We start from the raw sequence: 21,758 nt of genomic DNA on the forward strand, positions 1-21,758 counted from the left end.
CATTAATCCTCTCTTCACTGCAGTAATGAAGCACCCTCTTTAAAGTTTTCTTCTTCTGGCATGCAAGCAACCTATCCAAAGCTCAAATCTGAGTCCACTCAATTACTTAGACAATGTTAATACTTCATCATCATCTATAAGCTAAATTCAAGAGGTCAACAAGCTCTACAAGGTCTTTAATCATTGTCTTAGTTTGTCTTTAGCCATCTCCAAATTCCCTGTTTTGCTCCAGCACCATCAAACCACTTGCATTTCCATCATATGTGATTTTGCTTGTTCCTTGACCTTGCTGTACATTGTGATGGAAAAGCTGATGAATCCCCTCCTTCTACCCGGCTAACTCCTGTTCATCTATTAGGGCTCAACCCAGGCTTCACTTCATAAAAGAAGCAAACCTGATTTCCCCTCCCTCAACCACACAGCCCAGGTCTATTGCCTTTCTCTCTGCTTATATTGTATGCACTGTCTCTTCCATTAAATACATCATATTACATCTGCAATACTGTAATACAGTACTCCTTGAAGGCAAAGACTGTTCTTATTCTTCATATTTCTGACAACTTTACTCATTGTCGGCAGATAGCAAGCACTCAATGAATGTTTCACGAATAAACAAATAAATGTATTTAGGAATGAAAAGATACTGAAAAGGGTCAAAGATTTAAAACTAACCACTCATGCCATGTTAAAAAGTCTACAACTAGGGCCCTATTCTCAAGTCTATCACTCATGCCTTTATGTGGCGAGACAACTCTCCCACTGTATTTCAGTGCTGGTCCATATTAACCATTAATTCTCTCATGTACCCATCTATTTTCTTCTGATATCTTCACTTTGGTTGCATTCGTTGTATATTAATGGTAATGCTTTTACTAAGTATGAAAAATAACTAATGAAAATTGAAGGATGGATGCTTAAATTTGTCAGGAGTACTTGGTTGGTTAATTAATTTTTTTTAAATTCAGGATTGTTCACTTGAGTCTCCAATTTTCAAAAGTTAAGCCTCTAGGTTTTGGGGGTATGCCTTATGATTTTTTCTCTCTTTTTTCTACTTCACAAGCAAAAAATTATTGCCTAGTGTTTACCTCTTAAGTAGTTTAGACAGCTTTAGTGTGTTGTATTCTAAGAAAGATAAATATTGACTTCATGAAAACAGTCTATATGTTTTCATGTAAACAGTTTAGTGTGTGTATTCTAAGAAAGATAAAAGTGACTTCATGAAAGCAGTTTATATCTTTTCATGTAAGTACAACAACTGAGATTGTTAAACGGGATTTTTTTTAGTGGAAAGGGATTGGAACATGATTTTTTAGGTAATGTGTTTTTCATAAGTATATCCATCAATGACATTTGATTAGAATATAAAAGTAAATCATAATGCAACCTTAAAAATATAATACCTAAACCTGATTGATTATGATAAAACTAGTTTGATTGATTCATTTTCATCTTTGAATGCCAGCTGATCTATAATGCTTTCCACTTGAAGTGCCTCTGTGAAATTCAATATAAGTCAATATTCAAACATTAACATATTAACCAATCTAGTGCTTCAAAGGCATTGGCCTACCCATTTCATTAGTCCACTCGAAGGGACAAATAAGACTAACACCCAATTACCCAACTGTATCCCCAAAGAGAAGCCTGTTTTCCAGACCATGACCTACTAGAACATAAGAGGTGAAATATTCTGAGGAGATTGTTAACAATTTTTTATGCTGAATAATACATGTCATTGCTAAATCACCTGTAAACTACAATTCTCTTCTTTCACTCTTAGTTTTCTAATTTTTGTGCATTGGAAAGAGTTTACTCTAATTTCTTCATCTCTAAAGTGGAGATAATATTTACTTTATAGGGCTTTGTAAGGACTGGAGATGATGAGTGTAGATAAGGTAACTATAGTAACATGATAATTGCCATCCCCTGACAATAATTCCTCCTGGAGGGCAAGTTGTGCTTTCTGTACTTCTGTTGCACTCTACAGAGTGCTATCTGGAAACTTTTGTAGGGAATTTGACATTACAAGCATTTGTTCTTGTTATGACCTTGCCCAACTTAGAAGCAAATGTTCTGGCCACTGCTTATTAATGGCCAATGTTATCTGGCATTGCCATTAACAATGAGCTAAGAACATTAATATGAATCATGGAATCAAGGTGACATTACCAGATGATAAGTTTTGTAGGAGGGTGACCAACCATTCTGGTTTGCCTTGAATTAAATGGTTTCTGGGATACAGGATGTCCAGTGCTAAAACCAGAAAAGTCTGGGCAAACCAAAGTGAATTGGTCATCGAATTACATAGGGCTTAACTTTGTTTTGTTCACTGTTGTATAACCAGAGTCTTGAATACGGCCTGGAATTAAGTAGGTTTCTCAAATGATATTCACTATGTGCATGAATCCATTCCAACATAAAAATAATCTATGTTTTACACTTTTGCAATTTACTTTTTTTTCCCAGTGATTAGTTTTCTTTCTTTCTATTTTATGTTTATGGCTTCAAAATATTAATAGTTCTACATACAGATAAGTGAACTATTCAGGGAATATTTAATTCATTAATTAAAATACAGTCACATACAATTCTTTCTAGGCTCAACACACAAGAAAACAGGTGAAAGAACTTTCTGAGCTATAAAGCACAGAGTTTTTATTTTCGAATTAACCTATGAATACCTAATGGTATCCCACTAATTTCCACAAGCCCAGTTTATTTCTGACATTAATCTAATTGTAGATTTTTACACCTTAACATCAGTGCTTCCTCTGATTACTAATATGGCTTTTAAATAACTATCAGAAGTCACTTTCAGTATTTATTACAAATTGAATTTTATAAGAGTTTAATGATAATGTCAATAAATTGAAACGATGTTGGCCAATAAATGAGATTTTTATCTCTTTAGCATATACTGTCTGATGAATAATCTATATATATATTGGCATCTGTCGTTCATAGGAAGTTGGGTAACAAGTTTATGTTCATAAAATTATATAGATATAAATATATATTCTATCTTTTTAAGCATTTTTCAATATTGTGAATTTCCTGCTTTCTTCCTTTTTCTTCAAGGTAGAAGTTATATTAATCATAATAAAATATCAGATCTCTTAAGTGGAGTTCAAGAATAGAAATAAAAAGAGGCACCACTCCTATAATGCCTAGGAAATAATTTATTCACCTATATGAGTTGCTCCCAATACTGATAGGGTTGACCTTCAGATTGCATAACTAAATGTTGTGTAGAAGTGATAGATTCTTACTTTATAGTACTTCTAGAAAACTTGAAAACATGCTGAGGAAAGAAAGCCAGGGAAAAAATATACTTCCACATAGAATAAAGATATTCTATTCTATTAGAATATCTATATTCTAATAGAGTATTCTATTTTCTATTCTAAAAAACCAACGTGCAATTGAGCTCATAAAGGCTAGCATTAACTTTTTAAGAGTGACTTATTTGCAAGACTCTTGAAAAACTTTTAGGTGAGAATACATAGCTGCATGACATTTTTATGGTCAGAATTAACAGAAATTCATTTTTTTAAAAAGTTCACTTATGTTAAGAAATATCTTTACAAGCATGAGTTAGTCTGCTTGAGACCTGCTGGAAAGAGAAACTTTATTACTTCTCTCTTTCATTTTGTAAAGCTTTATTTTTTAAAAAGTAGAACTAGCCATAGGACCAGGAAGTCCAATTCAACATTTGACTTTTGAGGCGTTTTACAAATTCTGTTAAAGTTAATTATTTTCATAACGATTCCATTAGTAAAGAAACCCTTGATTTCCATAGTATTACAAATTATTTGATTTAAAATTTTATAGTAGCTACCATAAAAAAGTATATACCAGAAAATACACCATAATTACTCTTGTGTACGGTTTAATATATTTACTTCAATTGAGGCTTCATTTATTTTTCTCAGAGAATTATACACTGTACAAAACTAGCAACTGTGTTTAAACAGAAATTAAGATCCACTTGGGGGACTTCCCTGATGGTCCAGTGGTTAAGACTTTATGCTTCCACTGCAGGGGACGCGGGTTCCATACCTAGTAGGGAAACTAAGATCCCACTTACTGTGCAGTGTGGCCAGAAAAAAAATAAAGAAGAGAGAGAAATTAAGTTCCAGTTTATTTTTACCACTTTTAACGTGGAACTAAGGGCTGCAAAGTAAGGAGATTTACTATTTGTCATTCAGAAGGCTTACTGATATAATAGATGGTAGGGATTCCCATAATGGATGGGCTTTGGTCATGATCTCCTAGGGCTGAGCTGGGTGGATATACTGCTAAGTTCCCAGGGTTGCAGAAAATAAATCAGAATGGGTTTTGTTGCCACCACAGAGACCAGCCCCTCACCTTCAAACAGCATTGAATCTTCTCTTTGATCCGAGTAAAAAGCCATATATTAACTACTTCTGCCAACCAGATAAAGATGGGATTGATGCCATTTGGACAAATTCAAATTCAGCAATTCAGCATCAAATATCTAATAAAAGGTAGCATTAATAACCTGAAAAATGAAATGAAATTACTGGACCAAATAATGAAAGATAAGTCTTCATGGTCTGGAGTTTTGTGAAGGTTTGTTTTCTGTATTTTGCTCAGGACATATATGAGTATCCTCATTTAGTGTGCATTAACAAAATTTATGAAATGGAAAGATTTTCCAATATCATGTGCTTCCATTTAAATAGATTAATGCATTGTCTGTCCTGTAGCAACCCCCTCCCCTTCTTTTTTTCTTTTTATTTATTCTGGGCAGAAGCAAAAAAGAACAGTAGTTTTCTCACTGCCATTAAACACTTATTATACAATTTAATTATATAATTTTATATGTAATTTGTATATTTTCTCAATGTTAAGAAAGGTTGAAATTTCAAAAGTTTTTTTTAAAAATAAATTTATTTATTTATTGGTTTTTGGCTATGTTGGGTCTTTGTAACTGCGCGCGGGCTTTCTCTAGTTGTGGCGAGCAGGGACTACTCTTCGTTGCGGTGCGCAGGCTTCTCATTGTGGTGGCTTCTCTTGTTGCGGAGCACGGGCTCTAGGCGCGCCGGCTTCAGTGGTTGTGGCACGTGAGCTCAGTAGTTGTGGCTCATGGGCTCTAGAGCGCAGGTTCAGTAGTTGTGGCACACGGGCTTAGTTGCTCTGGGGCATGTGGGATCGACCTGGACCAGGGCTCGAACCTGTGTCCCCTGCATTGGCAGGCAGATTCTTAACCAATGCACCACCAGGGAAGCCCAGAAATTTCAGAAGTTTTGTTGGCAGCACTTAAAAAAACCAAAATGACAAGAACTGGTATGTGTTTTAAGAATGTTTCATTCAGTACCTAAATTTGGATCTTAATTGACAGTGCACTATCAGTAAGTCTAGGAAGTTTCTTTTTTCTCTCCTAGAGCCAGATGTATCTTATTTTATATCCTGGAAAGACAACAGAATCACAGCTGATTTCTATCTAAAACAGAGTTTGTAGGAATTCATATTTCTTCTCATGGCAGAGGAGAAAAAATACAAGGTAACTTGATATTTTAAGGCAACTGCTTAGACTCATTTTTTTTTTTTTTTTAGCTATTTTAATTATTTATTTATTTATTTATGGCTGTGTTGGGTCTTCGTTTCTGTGCGAGGGCTTTCTCTAGTTGTGGCAAGCGGGGGCCACTCTTCATCGCGGTGCATGGGCCTCTCACTATCGTGGCCTCTCTTGTTGCGGAGCACAGGCTCCAGACGCGCAGGCTCAGTAATTGTGGCTCACGGGCCTAGTTGCTCCGTGGCATGTGGGATCTTCCCAGACCAGGGCTCGAACCCGTGTCCCCTGCATTGGCAGGCAGATTCTCAACCACTGCACCACCAGGGAAGCCCCTAGACTCATTTTTATCTGAAGTAGCTTTTGTACAGAAATCACTTCCTAATCAAATATAAGAATGTGTATATTTTTGGGGGGGGAGATATTTTTATAAGAGATTTGACTCTGTGAAAATCCATTTTATGAGAAATGGACAAGTGGCTTCCTAAAAGACTATGACTCCTCACTCAGGCATTCACGTTACAGCTGTGATATTTAATGATATAATTATCTTCAATATTCTTATTAAAACCAGTAAGCCAAAGCACCAAATAAACAATTTAACACATTATTGAAAACTTATATTGCAGAGGACAGACAGCAGAAGCAAGAAGAACTACAATCCTGCAGCCTGTGGAACAAAAACCACATTCACAGAAAGAGAGACAAGATGAAAAGGCAGAGGGCTATGTACCAGATGAAGGAACAAGATAAAAACCCAGAAAAACAACTAAACGAAGTGGGGATAGGCAACCTTCCAGAAAAAGAATTCAGAATAATGACAGCGAAGTTGATCCAGGACCTTGGAAAAAAAATGGAGGCAAAGATCGAGAAGATGCAAGAAATGTTTCACAAAGACCTAAGAGATTTAAAGAATAAACAAACAGAGATGAACAATACAGTAACTGAAATGAAAACTACACTAGAAAGAATCAATAGCAGAATAACTGAGGCAGAAGAACGGATATGTGACCTGGAAGACAGAATGGTGGAATTCACTGATGTGGAACAGAATAAAGAAAAAAGAATGAAAAGAAATGAAGACAGCCTAAGAGACCTCTGGGAAAACAAACGCAACAACATTCGCATTATAGGGGTCCCAGAGGAGAAGAGAGAGAAAGGACCCAAGAAAATATTTGAAGAGATTATAGTTGAAAACTTCCCTAACATGGGAAAGGAAAGAGCCACCCAAATCCAGGAAGTGCAGAGAGTCCCATACAGGATAAACCCAGGGAGAAACATGCCGAGACACATAGTAATCAAACTGGCAAAAATCAAAGACAAAGAAAAATTATTAAAAGCAGCAAGGGAAAAACGACAAATAACATACAAGGGAACTCCCATAAGGTTAACAGCTGATTTCTCAGCAGAAACTCTACAAGCCAGAAGGGAGTGGCATGATATACTTAAAGTGATGAAAGGGAAGAACCTACAACCAAGATCACTCTACCCAGCAAGGATCTCATTCAGATTCGATGGAGAAATCAAAAGCTTTACAGACAAGCAAAAGCTAAGAGAATTCAGCACCACCAAACCAGCTCTACAACAAATGCTAAAGGAACTTCTCTAACTGGGAAACACAAGAGAAAAAAGGAGCTACAAAAAAAACCCAAAAAAATTAAGAAAATGGTAATAGGAACATACATATCGATAATTACCTTAAACGTGAATGGATTAAATGCTCCAACCAAAAGACAGAGGCTCACTGAATGGATACAAAAACAAGACTCATATATATGCTGTCTAAAAGAGACCCACTTCAGACCTAGGGATGCATACATACTGAAAGTGAGGGGATGGAAAAAGATATTCCGTGCAAATGGAAATCAAAAGAAACCTGGAGTAGCAATACTCATATCAGATAAAATAGACTTTAAAATAAAGAATGTTACAAGAGACAAGGAAGGACACTACATAATGATCAGGGGATAAAGCCAAGAAGAAGATAGAACAATTATAAATATATATGGCACCCAGCATAGGAGCACCTCAATACATAAGGCAACTGCTAACAGCTATAAAAGAGGAAATCGACAGTAACACAATAATAGTGGGGGACTTTAACACCTCACTTACACCAATGGGCAGATCATCCAAAATGAAAATAAATAAGGAAACAGAAGCTTTAAATGACACAATAGACCAGATAGATTTAATTGATATTTATAGGACATTCAAACCAAAAACAGCAGATTACACTTTCTTCTCAAGCGCACATGGAACATTTTCCTGGATAAATCACATCTTGGGTCACAAATCAAGCCTCAGTAAATTTAGAGAAAATTGAAATCGTATCAAGCATCTTTTCTGACCACAACGCTATGAGATTAGAAATCAATTACAGGGAAAAAAACGTAAAAAACACAAACACATGGAGGCTAAACAATACGTTACTAAATAACCAAGAGATCACTGAAGAAATCAAAGAGGAAATCAAAAAATACCTAGAGACAAATGTCAATGAAAACACAATGCTCCAAAACCTATGGGATGCAGCAAAAGCAGTTCTAAGAGGGAAATTTATAGCTATACAAGCCTACCTCAAGAAACAAGAAAAATCTCAAATACACAATCTAACCTTACATCTAAAGGAACTAGAGAAAGAAGAAAAACAAAATCCAAAGTTAACAGAAGGAAAGAAATCATAACGATTAGAGCAGAAATAAATGAAATAGAAACAAAAAAAACAATAGCAAAGAGCAATAAAAGTAAAAGCTGGTTCTTTGAGAAGATAAACAAAATTGATAAACCTTTAGCCACACTCATCAAGCAAAAGAGGGAGAGGACTCAAATCAATAAAATTAGAAATGAAAAAGGAGAAATTACAACAAACACTGCAGAAATACAAAGCATCCTAAGAGACTACTACAAGCAACTCTATACCAATAAAATGGACAACCTGGAAGAAATGGACAAATTCTTAGAAAGGTATAACTTTCTAAGACTGAACCAGGAAGAAATAGAAAATATGAACAGACCAATCACAAGTAATGAAATTGAAACTGTGATTAAAAATCTTCCAACAAACATAAGTCCAGGACCAGATGGCCTCACAGGTGAATTCTATCAAACATTTAGAAAAGAGCTAACACCCATTCTTCTCAAAATCTTCCAAAACATTGCAGAGGAAGGAACACTCCCAAACTCATTCTATGAAGCCACCATCACCCTGATACCAAAACCAGACAAAGATACTACAAAAAGAGAAAATTACAGACGAATATCACTGATGAATATAGATGCAAAAATCCTCAAGAAAATACTAGCAAACAGAATCTAACAACACATTTAAAGGATCATACACCATGATCAAGTGGGATTTATCCCAGGGATGCAAGGATTCTTCAATATAGGCAAATCAATCAATGTGATACACCATATTAACAAATTGAAGAATAAAAACCATATGATCATCTCAATAGATGCAGAAAAAGCTTTTGACAAAATTCAACACCCATTTATGATAAAAACTCTCCAGAAGGTGGACATAGTGGGAACTTACCTCAACATAATAAAGGCCATATATGACAATCCTACATCAAACATCATTCTCAATGGTGAAAAACTGAAAGCATTTCCTCTAAGATCAGGAACAAGACAAGGATGTACACTCTCACCACTATTATTCCACAGAGTTTTGGAAGTCCTAACCATGGCAATCAGAGAAGAAAAAGAAATAAGAAGAATACAAATTGGAAAAGAAGTAAAACTGTCATTGTTGGCAGATGACATGATAGTATACATAGAGACTCCTAAAGATGCCACCAGAAAACTACTAGAGCTAATCAACGAATTTGGTAAAGTTGCAGGATACAAAATTAATGCACAGAAATCTCTTGCAATCCTATACACTAACGATGAAAAATCTGAAAGAGAAATTAAGGAAACACTCCCATTTACCATTGCAACAAAAAGAATAAAACACCTAGGAATAAACTTACCTAGGGAGACAAAAGACCTGTAGGCAGAAAACTATAAGACACTGATGAAAGAAATTAAAGATGATACCAACAGATGGAGAGATATACCATGTTCTTGGATTGAAAGAATCAATATTGTGAAAATGACTATACTACCCAAAGCAATCTACAGATTCAATGCAATCCCTATCAAATTACCAATGGCATTTGTTACAGAACTAGAATAAAAAATCTTAACATTTGTATGGAGACATAAAAGACCCCGAATAGCCAAAGCAGTCTTTGGCTATTAGGGAAAAAACGGTCTTTAGGGAAAAAAACGGAGCTGGAGGAATCAGACTCCCTGACTTCAGACTATACTACAAAGCTACAGTAATCAAGACAATATGGTACTGGCACAACAGAAACATAGATCAATGGAACAAAATAGAAAGCCCAGAGATAAACCTATGCACCTATGGTCAACTAATCTATGACAAGGAGGCAAGGATATACAATGGAGAAAAGACACCCTCTTCAATAAGTGGTGCTGGGAAAACTGGACAGCTACATGTAAAAGAAAGAAATTAAAACACTCCCTAACACCATACACAAAAGTAAACTCAAAATGATTAAAGACCTAAATGTAAGGCCAGAAACTATCAAACTCTTGGAGGAAAACATAGGAAGAGCACTCTTTGACATAAATCACAGCAAGATCTTTTTTGATCCACCTCCTAGAGTAATGGAAATAAAAACAAAAATAAACAAATGGAACCTAATGAAACTTCAAAGCTTTTGCACAGTGAAGGAAACCATAAACAAGAAGAATAGACAACCCTCAGAATGGGAGAAAATATTTGCAAACGAATCAACGGACAAAGGATTGATCTCCAAAATATATAAACAGCTCATGCAGCTCAGTATTAAAAAAACAAACAACCCAATACAAAAATGGGTAGAAAACCTAAATACACATTTCTCCAAAGAAGACATACAGATGACCAAGAAGCACATGAAAAGCTGCTCAACATCACTAATTATTAGAGAAATGCAAATCAGAACTACAATGAGGTATCACCTCACACCAGTTAGAATGGGCATCATCAGAAAATGTACAAACAACAAACGCTGGAGAGGGTGTGGAGAAAAGGGAACCCTCTTGCACTGTTGGTGGGAATGTAAATTGATGCAGCCACTATGGAGAACAGTATGGCAGTCCCTTAAAAAATTAAAAATAGAATTACCATATGATCCAGTAATCCCACTCCTGGGCATATACCCAGAGAAAACCATAATTCAAAAAGACACATGCACCCCAATGTTCCTTGCAGCACTATTTACAATAGCCAGGTCATGGAAGCAACCTAAATGCCCACTGACAGATGAATGGCTAAAGAAGATGTGGTACATATATACAATGGAATATTACCCAGCCATAAAAAGGAACTAAATTGGGTCATTTGTTGAGACGTGGATGGATCTAGAGACTGTCATACAGAGTGAAGTAAGTCAGAAAGAGAAAAACAAATATCGTATATTAATGCATATATGTGGAACCTAGAAAAATGGTACAGATGAACCAGTTTGCAGGGCAGAAATTGAGACACAGATGTAGAGAACAAACGTATGGACACCAAGGGAGGAAAGCAGCGGGGGGTGGGGGTGGGGGGTGGGATGAACTGGGCGATTAGGATTGACATGTATCCACTGATGTGTATAAAACTGATGAATAATAAGAACCTGCTGTATAAAAAGATAAATAAAAAAATAAAAATAAACAAAAACAATAAAAAAATAAAAATTACATTGCTTCAAAGCACCACACTGCTCATAAGCACTCATCTGACTCTTTTATTTATATAAGTATGTTGAAGATTATCTCAAGAGGATAAAGTATTCAGGGTTTTTTTTTTTTTTTTCACCTTGATCAATATTTACCTTGGAAATGTTGGATAACTTGGGGCCATCCACTTAATATTTTTTTTTCATGTTTCAGTAAATCCTGTTCTATAAATGTCTCTTTCCTTTCCTTTCTCCTATGTAAATAACCCTTCCATTGTCAAGTTATTTCCCAACAGATCTATATTCAGAATTTCATAGTCTGTAGGTTTAAATAATAGCCTGATTTTTAACTCTTTGATTATAAGGCCTAAAACCAATTATGGACTAGCAACATTTTCTTCCTCAAAAAAAGTATTGATCAATGTTTCAATCTAAAGTTCTAATTACCTATTTCAATCTTTGGAAAAGATGATATTTGATTCCGGAATATTCAGAATATGAGAGAAAACGATTAAAGCTATATCAGAGCCTATGTGTGTGAATTATACCAAATTCTTCTAATATTTTGTCACCACAAATGTGTTTGGACACATTCAAAAGAATTTAGGAGATTGAGGTGATAGCCAGGTATAAAAGAGTAAGATTCCGGAATAGAAAAAACTGTTGGAGAAGCTTCTTTCTAAAGCATTCTTTGATGTTTTCCCAAAGTAAACTGCATAACTTTAGTAGGATATATATATATATATATATATATATATATATATATATATATATATACATACTAAAATTGTCACTAGGTTATTTTAACTTGGTTAATTGTCAATGGCATATTTTTGATGCACATGAGTATTTAAGAATACTGCCACTTGGTTGACTTTGTTTAGAATAAAAAGAGCGACAGAAATAGAAGTGTGTTTTGCTACAAGGATAGACCAGATATTTAAACAGTCACATGGGCTTTCTGCTGTACCGAGGAAGTCCACTTTGTGTGATGGACTCTAATTAGTGCAGCTACCTTATTGAGGCACCCAAAGCCAAGTACATGATTTAGAGCAAATACAGACACTGCTAATCATACACATTTAGAATTCATTTTAGTGTCTTTTAAATAATACAATTATAACACTATACCTGTCATCCCCAAAACCTGCAGTGAGGAACTTTTGTCAAAAGGATTTCTAAATTGACTGTAAAAGTCAAGTTTGGCTTAACCAATCTTTCATCAATATATGTATAGTTTTAAAAATATTTTCTAATATGTATTCATTAGGGCAACTATAATCTCTTACGGGACTGAATTGTATGCTTGACTTTCTTACCTAAATTTTTAGTTCAAGTTCACCTTTCATTCTGGTAGAATTTATCTAACTGCTCAGCCACCCCTCACAGTTGAAAGGAATTGTGTGCTGGAGCTAACTCCTTAAGAATTATAAGCTCAAATGAAAGAAGGCTTACAATCAGCAAAGACAGAGCTTAGAGAGCACAAACCAAGTAGAGAAGGCAGGATTCTTTCCCTTATGGATTTATACCAGTCTTCTTTGCATTAGCACTAGATATTCCTTGGTGAGTTGTTTGGTTGGTTGGTTTCTAAGCTGATCTACAGCTTAGAAATATATTAAGTACATTCAATACTGAATAGCTTGACAAATGACAGCCAGCATGGGTTTTCCCTTTTCTTGAGTCTTCTCCACAGTAAAAGCAAATGTGAACTGTGTTCCTAACAAAGGGAGGTAGGAAATGAGGGAGAAAAAAACCCTAAAGAATGGTGATCAAAAAATAGAGGCAAGATCCTTGTGTGGTCTCATTCATTTGCTATCACTTCCTCCCAGTTCTCTGACCTATTTTGCTAGTAATGATTGGTTTTTCTCACCTAGAGATCACAAAACCCTGGTGTGAGGTCCAGCCTGCGGAGTTATGTGTGAGTATGCAAGCTGCTCATTCATCAGGAGCTGAAGTTTTCCCTAGCTTAGTCAACTCTTGTCTCACCAATGAGGTGGCAGTTTTCAAGGGCCAGTAATAAGAGATGTATATTTTCACTATGCTTCACATAGATAAAGACAGAAGTCAGACACATACTATATTAAAATATCAGAAGAGTGCTGAGGTGCCAGTAACCAGAAAGTTCCTTTTTAACTTGGAAGCTAGTGTATGTTTCATACCAAAAAATTCCTCCAGTTCCTTGAAGTACCTTTAGTGAATTACCAGTGTATTAGCATTACTACCTCTTGGTAAGCATCCATCTGTCACAACAAATCCATACACTTCTTTACAGCCCTACAGCCCTGCATTTGGAAGAAGAGAGTCAGCTCTTCCAGAAGGATGGAAGAAACCATGAGGAGGTTTTGGTAATAACAGTAACCTGATATTTTGAAACTCTAGGGTCCTGATTTTCAGCCTTCCACCTAACCGTAAAATTAAAGCTAGCCCCCAGTAATAAACTGATATTTCTTTAATCATATTATATAGATTGTGAGTGATTCAAAATCAGAAACCAGGTCTTGTTAATAGTGTGTCCACATACTAACATCACTGTTTAACACACAGTAGGTCTTTAATAATTATTGTTGAATTGAACTGAGTTTGCTGACACTCAGCACCAAAAATGATTTTTCAACTTGGATAATTTAGTGTACCTTTGCATTCTGTGGTTGCACTTCATTTAGCCAGCAGAATTTTATTTAGGAGACAGAGAATAAATTATACTGAAACTTTCTTTCAAGTGGAATTGAATTTACTTCACAAAATCATCATTTTTTAATCTGAGCATTCTACAAAGGGTGACCCTAATGAGAAGGAAAAAACACCACAGCATCCTTGAATATAGATCAGAAACGCAAGTCATCCAATGAAACAGGACCCTGTAGAGATTGGTGCTGTGATTGGAGATTACTATAATATTATCTTTCTTAGAAAGTAGGAAATCTAATTACCTTCAAGTTTCTCACATTTGAGCCATACTACAAATGAGTTGTGTCCAGGTACAGAAAAACCAACAATATTTTATTTATAATCTTATTTTTAGCTTTTGAACTACAAATTCAGGTTCTAGATTTGTTTAAAAGATCATGGGTTTTATAGATGCTCATATGTAAATTAATTTGTTGTTTGCTTACTTTTTGTTTTCCATTGAATGGTTCTCCTCATAAATACAGAACAGGTCATTACATGAAAAATATAAGATCTTGCATTTTTTCCTTGTTCTCTCTTAAAAATCTATTTCTAATATTGCATTCCCCATTGGACTACTTCATAAGGGCATGAGAGGGGGAAAAGAAAAGACAGAGGAAAAAAAAGAAAGACAAAATAGACTGGCTCTCACCACTAGAATTCACCATAAAAATCTCAAAGTGTAACAGAATTCTTACAAAATTTCCTAGACCAGTTCTTTAGGGAATTGAGATCTCCTATGAAAAATATGGCAATTGGGAAAGGCAGGGACAAGATGTGGGAAAATAGTAAATAAGTGCAGCAAAAACAGGTTCTGAGGAATACACATAATTTTGTCTGCTTTAGATCACAATAGAATTTTTAATAAATAAATTTCTTTTCTTTTTTGTTTTTGTTTTTTGTAAAGACACTTTTTTGAAACAGTAGATTTAGCCCAGTCATTTGTGTCATTTTTAATAAACTGTCTTTTTTTTTTTGATTGTTTGTTTTTCATAACTGTAAATGTTTTAGATTTGAGTCTCTTGGACATTGTCTTTAGAGTTCATTCGGATCAATAACGGTTCATGCACTGAACTGTGTATTGAATTTATTGTGTTAACTGTTGTTGTGTGGTTGAAGGGAGATTTGTAGGAGTTGTAGTGGTTTAGGTGCTCATGCTCAATAGCAGGCATGGGCAGGTGGCTTTCCATGGGTGTGTCTCCTGTAATCTCATCATCCACATTAATGATTTCAACAGTCCTCGTTGGGGCATGATGGTTTTGCCGATGGTGCTGCTTCCTCATCTTGTAGAAAATGACCAGCATCACTGCAGCCATGAGCGTGATGGCCACAAAACAGCCAATGATGATTTTGGTAGTCTTCATGACTTCGTCGATTCCTGGGATCCCACTGTTTATATCAGTCACGGGGATGGTGAATGTTTTTTCTGTTGACCTTGTGCTCTGTGGCGTGAGAGAGGTGGTCACGTTGGTGGTCTCCCAGTCGATCACCGGAGTGGGACCCACATTGTTATCTGTGGTCCTTGCCTCATCCTGAGAAGGTTCCATAGTCTCTACTGTGACGGTTGAAAAGTACGAGAAGGGAGTAGTGTTTGCTGCAGTAACATTCAGGGTGGCCGAAGCAGTGGTATTTCCAACAGAATTACTCACCATACACGTGTACATGCCTGTATCTTGCACGGTTACATTCGTGAAGTTTAACGTGCCATCGCTGAGCACGGCTATCCGCACTTTGTACGCCCCATGTGTCATGACTGTTCCGTTTGGAGTAATCCAAGATACAGAAGTCAGGGACGTGGAGGCCCGACATTTCAGCTCAGCTGCCATGCCTTCAGTGACATTGAGGTCTGCTGGGGGCTCCACAATGACAGGAGCATAGCATGTGAAATAATTCTGGTCAAGCTCCCCAATGTACCTCCCTTTCAGATTGGGAGGGGTGTTACACCGGGCACAGCAAGCTGTGTTGGAGGGGGCCATGTCTTTTATCCACCAGCTGAGCCACAGTATGTCACAGTTACAGTTCCAGGGGTTGTGATGTAAGTGTATCCGTTCTAGATGATGCAAGGGTGTGAAGAGGTCATGAGGCAGTAATGTTAGATTGTTGTGTGCCAGGTTGATCTCCACCAGTGACTGAAGGTTATCAAAGGCATTCCGTTCAATCACTTGAATCTGGGACTGTATCATCCACAGTTTTTGAAGGTGCATCAACCCCTGGAAAGAGCCAGGCCTGATGGCAGACAGATGATTCCCAGAAAGATCCAGCTCATCTAGTTTTATGAGCGGCGTGAGGTTAGGGATTTCTCGGAGGTTGCACATGGCAAGGTTCAAATACCTCAAGTTGGACAGACCTTCAAAGGCACCTTCTGAGATATACGAAAGCCTTTTTAATTCCCCTAAGTCTAGCCGGCGCAAAGAAGGGATTCTGTTAAAAGCATAAGAAGGGATGCTTTCGATGGGGTTGTTTCGCAACCAGAGCTCCTTCAGTTTAGACAAATATACAAAAGCTCCATTTGGGATGGTTGTAAGACGATTGTCAAAGAGTTCCAGGGTGTTGAGGTTTGCCAGACCATTGAAGGCCCCAATTTCAATTGTTCTGATATGATTCCTACTCAACTGTAGGATTTCCAGGTGCCTCAAGTGCTTGAAGCTGTTCACTTTGATGATCTGGATTTGGTTCTCATGGAGGTTCAGCAGCCGGGTGTTGGTGGAGATGCCATCTGGAACCTCACGTAGGTTTTTCCGCACGCAAATCACCTTGCTGAACTGGTTGCTGCAGGAGCAGACGGAAGGGCAGGTTTGAGCCCGCACCAGACCAGCCACCACAAGAAGCTGAAGAGCCAGCAGCACCACAAGCAGGGGGTCAAATAAGGCCCTGTTCAACCTAGGACCTATCATTATCTGCTGTGGATGTAAGGTCATCTTGTTCAACATTCATAATTTATCTGGTGTTGGTCCTTCTGGAGTTCAAATAATCTGTAATACAATGAGAGCAAAAAAGAGTATTAGATCTCCTCCAGATGTCTTTCTGGAGTCACTGTATGTAGTGTCATTTATTAAGCGATGTGGCTCATGTTTATAGAGAAGTGTCTCTGTACTTTGAGTTAGCAGCCATCCACAGCCAATATTCCATCAGATGTGCAATCACAGAGAAATGGAAGAATGAGGTAGAGGGCCTTACTGTAGTGTTTATCAACCAAGTCTGACCTGAATGCAGGAGCACCTAGGAAATGTACCCCACAATTAGGCTCAATGTCCAGACCAGATTGGAAAAGTTCAGAAAATAAAATTGGGGTGGGGGCTATACCAATAAACTAAAAATTCCCTTGCAAAACTATTAATAGCTGGCATTTTATTGAGGATTAGTCTATGTGCCAGGCACCACAGGCTATGGACTTCACAAACAATCCTATCCAAGAATGGCTACATAACTTGCAGGGCTCAAGGCAAAATGAAAACGTGGGATGTCTTGTTAAAAACTATTAAGAATTTCAAATCAGTTACAGTAGAGCATGAAGCCAAGCATGGGCCCCTCTGAGTATGGGGCCCTTTGAAATTGCACAGACTGCATGCCCTGATCCTTTCTTATCCTTACAGCACTCCTCTGAGGAAGGAACTGTTATAGACTCCATTTTCAAGATGAAGAAATTTAATAGTAGGGGAAGTAACATGCATGCAGTCACATGGTTAGTAAGTACAGAACCAGGGCTTAGACCGTCAGCTCATCGGTCCAGGAGAATATGATCTCAAAAGCTCCATGAAAAAGTTTCTGCAAGAATGATGGCAAAAGCAAAATATTTTTCACAATTAATTTTGTTAAAATACCTTTCCTTTGGGGGTGACCTGAGCTGTAAACACTGGCAACTTATCATATGATACCTGTGAAAATACACTGAAATAATGACATGCACAAATATACATAAATTTCTAGAGACGTTCATATACAAAATCTCATGACAACAGACCCAACTGCTACCTATAGGTAGATATACCACAAATCAAATCACACCCCATGAAACATAATGTTTATGCACAGAAAAAAATCTTAGTATAACTGTATTATATATGTATTATGTCCCTACTCTTACTGATTTTAAGTAGATTTCTGGGAAGGAAATAAAACAACTCACTTTCCGCAACTCTTCTGGCACAAAGAGGAATTCCAAAGCTTGTGTTACCCAGTATAAACCCCACTCAACAGGCTTATCATGGATTGGGCACCTGTGTAATGACTTCTCCCAAATTTCTCATCTCAATAAATAGTGCCTCTTCTGTGAATCTCCTGGGAAGAAAACAAAGTGTGGAGGCTCACCATATCCAATTCAAAAAGGCACTAAGACAATAATTTAGTATTTATTATGTGTCACCTTGGGCAGGTTACTTACCCTCTCTATGGCTCAATCTTACTTGCAAAATGGGAATGACATAATTACATAACCCTTAGTGTTATTGTCAGAGTAAAATTAGTTAATGTTCATAAGGGCTTAGAATAATGCCTTCCATGTGGAAAGAACTCAATAATATTAGATATTATTATTATTACTACTACTGTTTTGTTGTTTCCCTTAGCCAGATATTTTGCTAAGTACTGAGCATACAAGGGTGAAGAATATAATCCTCATCCTTGAGGGAATTATAATTCAGAAGGTAAGACAGATAGGCAAACAGATGAAACAAAATAATGTATGTTCATTGCTCTGAGACCAAGCCACATTGGTAGGAGGGCGCTGAAGTCAGAGTAACTCAATCTGTGCTGGTAAATCAGGGGATTTTCAAAGAGGAGGGTCATCTGATCTAGATTTTGTAAAAGAAATTGATAAAGAAAAGAAAGAAGAGCAGAGGGGCCAGACTGAGCTAAGACAAGGAAACATGAAGGATGCTAGTACAACCAAGGAACCATAAAAATTCCTCTGCGGTGGGAGAATGGAAAGCCTGGGGAAGAGAATGGGAAAGACGCTGGGATGAGATCGGATCCAGACTGAAGAGTTGGTTATGCCAAACTTAAGAGTCCCCGTTTTATCCTACAGGCGACATATTCTGTTTATACGAAGAAATGCTATCATCAGCTTTGTTTTTAAGAATGATAATGTTAGATGAACAGGGAGACAGAAAAGTTTTGGAAGAAACCAGCAGCAGGAGAAAAATTAGGAAGATCCTCCAACTGCTCCAAGTGAGCCTTAGAGAAAAGTCAATGCCAGAGACAAGTGGAGGTTTTTGGTCATCTCTTCCATGCCTACCATCCAAGGTCTTGAGGAGAGAAGGGCTGTCTGTCTCCTCTTTAGGAGTATAACCCTTCTACCAGTGGTGAGCTTCTCAATGTTAATTAGCATTTGTAAATAACTACATCTTCATAGAGTACACAAGACAGAGAAGAGGCTCTTTTCCTATAAAAAGAGATTCTTCACTCAGTAAAGGTATCTGCCATTAGCAGCCCTTAAATATACACCCACATTCACAGAACTGCAGAAAAGGACCTGAATCTCAAAAAGGTGAGGTTTAAAGTCATCGATGCTTTCTGGCTTCAGAGGCTTGTTTTGGTCTCCTTCCCTATGGCAGCAAAGAAATTTGACCACTAGGTGCTGAGTTGTTACTCTTTCTTCCAGCCTTCTGTGGCAAACTGACTTGCTGCCTTTCTCCGGGCTCTTCCAGCTCTAGGTTGACTTTTCACACCATTCAGTACTATGATCATTTGTCCCTGGGTCTGTTTCCTGCACTAGCTTGTGAGCTCCCTGAGGACAGAGGCCATGTCTCATGGTCTCTTCTTAGCCTCCTGACAACACAGTACCTGGCATAGTGATGTGTACCAATGTATTAATCACGCCTTTTATTTTCTGTATTTTCTGATGTTTTGATATGGGACTTTGCTTATCCTGGAGAGACTACCGCTCCAAGGGCTAGCTAATTCCTAGAGATAGTAAAGGACGGGCCCACAGGCATGCCTTTCATATTCAAATCAACCATGAAGTCAGTACCCCAACAATTTCCTTTATCAGTTTTTACAGGGCTCTTTACACTTGAGCCACTACCCCTCTGCCCTCTTCATCCCAGGGCTAGATACCAGGCAACTGGGATAGCTCCTGTGTTCCAGAACCCACTGAAATTATTCACACCACAACAATGTGGCTGGCAGGCTTCTCACCCTGAGTTAGATTAGGAGTTACCTTTCATTGTAAATTTAAACACAACCTTAAAAACCCTTGAAGATTTCCATTTTAAGTAGAATGTTATTTAAATTGCCAGTGATCATGACCACTGAAAATTTTTCATTCATGTGATTCAGTATTTTCATTGCATATGTTCCCCTTTCCCCAAAACACACTTCTGAAGGTAAGTGGGAATTTTTTTAAAAAAAGAAAGAAAGAAAAAAGAACAGCACATAAAATCTCTAATATATTAATTGATAGACGCTTTTAGGATTGGGGTCATAGGGCCCTACTCCTCCATCCCTCCTCCCACCTCCCACCCCATGACTCTCTCTAGAATCCTAGGGTCTCTGGCAACAGAGGTGAAAATAACTGGTTGACTGGAAATAGCACAAAAGTGAAAAAGATAAGTCCTTATTCTGCCATTTGCTACCTTTATCCCTTTAAAATATGAAATAACAAAGGCAGCCATGTCCGGTGGTCAGAGAAAAGGCTCATGAAGACTCTGAATTTATATGCCTGCTTGAACCCCCATGACCCTACAACTGGGAGAGTTACTTCACCTGTCTATAGCTTACTTTCCACATCTGTAAAAGGGAAACAAGAGTTACTTACTCAAAAGGCTTTTGTTAGCACTGTCACATAATACAGATAAAATTACTGGCTCATAATAAGTAATAAATATTTATTACATTTTAAAATAAAAAGTGATGGGAGCTTCTTCCTCTTATATAAGATAGGAATAACACTAATATTTATTATTCAAAGCTGTGGTAAGGATGAACTGGAATGACCAGAAACGTACTATCAGTAAATTATCAGAAACATACTATCAGTAAAACATACCGAAATATGATACATTGCTCTTAATTGTAGAGTATATGCGTCTCCCAGTTTTCAATCCCCGGGTTGTTTTATTTTCTATTTCTTGCTTACTTCAAGATCTTTTTGCTATTGCAATTAATGAGATTGCCTGTAAATCAGTCATAAGTAACAATTTATGAATTATAGTTGGTTCAAAGCTAATTTATAACCTGCAGCAAATAAAGCTTCGTACATGCGCTGAATCGAGTAAACTACTATCAACAAAAGGTTTTCTATTTTAAAATCTAAATTATGTTACTTTCCATCAAAAGCCAGGTTTCAACATCTCTTTCAGAAGATGTTTTTATCACATCAAAAGGAAATCAATTTAAAGGTACACACTTCCATTACGATGTCATCTCATAGCATTTATTTACAAATGGATCTGTGTGGGTTTTGAATTAAACTATAATACTTTTAGCCTTGTCCCAGAGGATATCCTGACTTTTGGTCAACAGACCTTTCTTCTTTCTTTACCCATGCTTCAGTGCACTGAAAGACACAGGAGGAACTGCAGGAGGGAGAATAGCTAATGGGGATGCTTTGTTTAGCACAGTATCATTGCTAAGTCAGCATAGACTGTTGTCTAGACAATGGAACTAGTTTGCAAGCGAGGTGGGAGAAAGATACATTTAGTTAACCACAATCAGCCCTTCCATCTCAACAGACCACATACTCACAATCATATGTATCTGCAACAAACCTCCCTAAACATTGAGAAGCAAAACCCCACATTTAGATAGGAGACTGAGACCTCCACACCATACCTCACTATCAACATCAACTTGACTTAGCTCTGCCATGGTCTCTATCAGCATCTCTATCCTCT

General features: G+C 37.2%; 2 protein-coding genes and 1 long non-coding RNA gene across 18 annotated transcripts in view; 2 read left to right on the plus strand and 1 right to left on the minus strand.

The window, feature by feature from the left end:
- Positions 1–10,110, plus strand: part of LOC309636861 (uncharacterized protein) — a 297,761-nt gene extending 287,651 nt beyond the window's left edge. Inside the window, exon 2 of the mRNA XM_082410564.1 lies at positions 9,926–10,110. The gene's annotated coding sequence lies outside the window, so the exon portion shown is untranslated. The remainder of the gene's footprint in view (positions 1–9,925) is intronic.
- A 362-nt stretch (positions 10,111–10,472) lies between these two features.
- LRRC4C (leucine rich repeat containing 4C) overlaps positions 10,473–21,758 on the minus strand; it is a 1,215,963-nt gene continuing 1,204,677 nt past the window's right edge. For 14 of the 16 annotated variants that reach the window (XM_082410489.1, XM_082410488.1, XM_082410491.1 and 11 more), the window contains one exon: positions 10,473–16,898. In XM_082410489.1, coding sequence (XP_082266615.1) covers positions 14,934–16,856 — 1,923 coding nt within the window. In that variant the 5' untranslated portion in view covers positions 16,857–16,898 and the 3' untranslated portion in view covers positions 10,473–14,933. Of the gene's footprint in view, positions 16,899–18,052; positions 18,205–21,758 lie in introns of all 16 variants that reach the window. The other 2 variants (XM_082410490.1, XM_082410487.1) reach the window with 1 other exon arrangement.
- Positions 16,869–20,292, plus strand: LOC309636923. Its single transcript, XR_014250321.1, has 2 exons — positions 16,869–17,393; positions 17,441–20,292. It is a non-coding gene; the product is annotated as an uncharacterized lncRNA (long non-coding RNA).

The sequence above is a fragment of the Balaenoptera physalus genome (assembly GCF_965194825.1).
Source record: "Balaenoptera physalus genome assembly, chromosome: 10".
Lineage (NCBI taxonomy): Eukaryota > Metazoa > Chordata > Mammalia > Artiodactyla > Balaenopteridae > Balaenoptera > Balaenoptera physalus.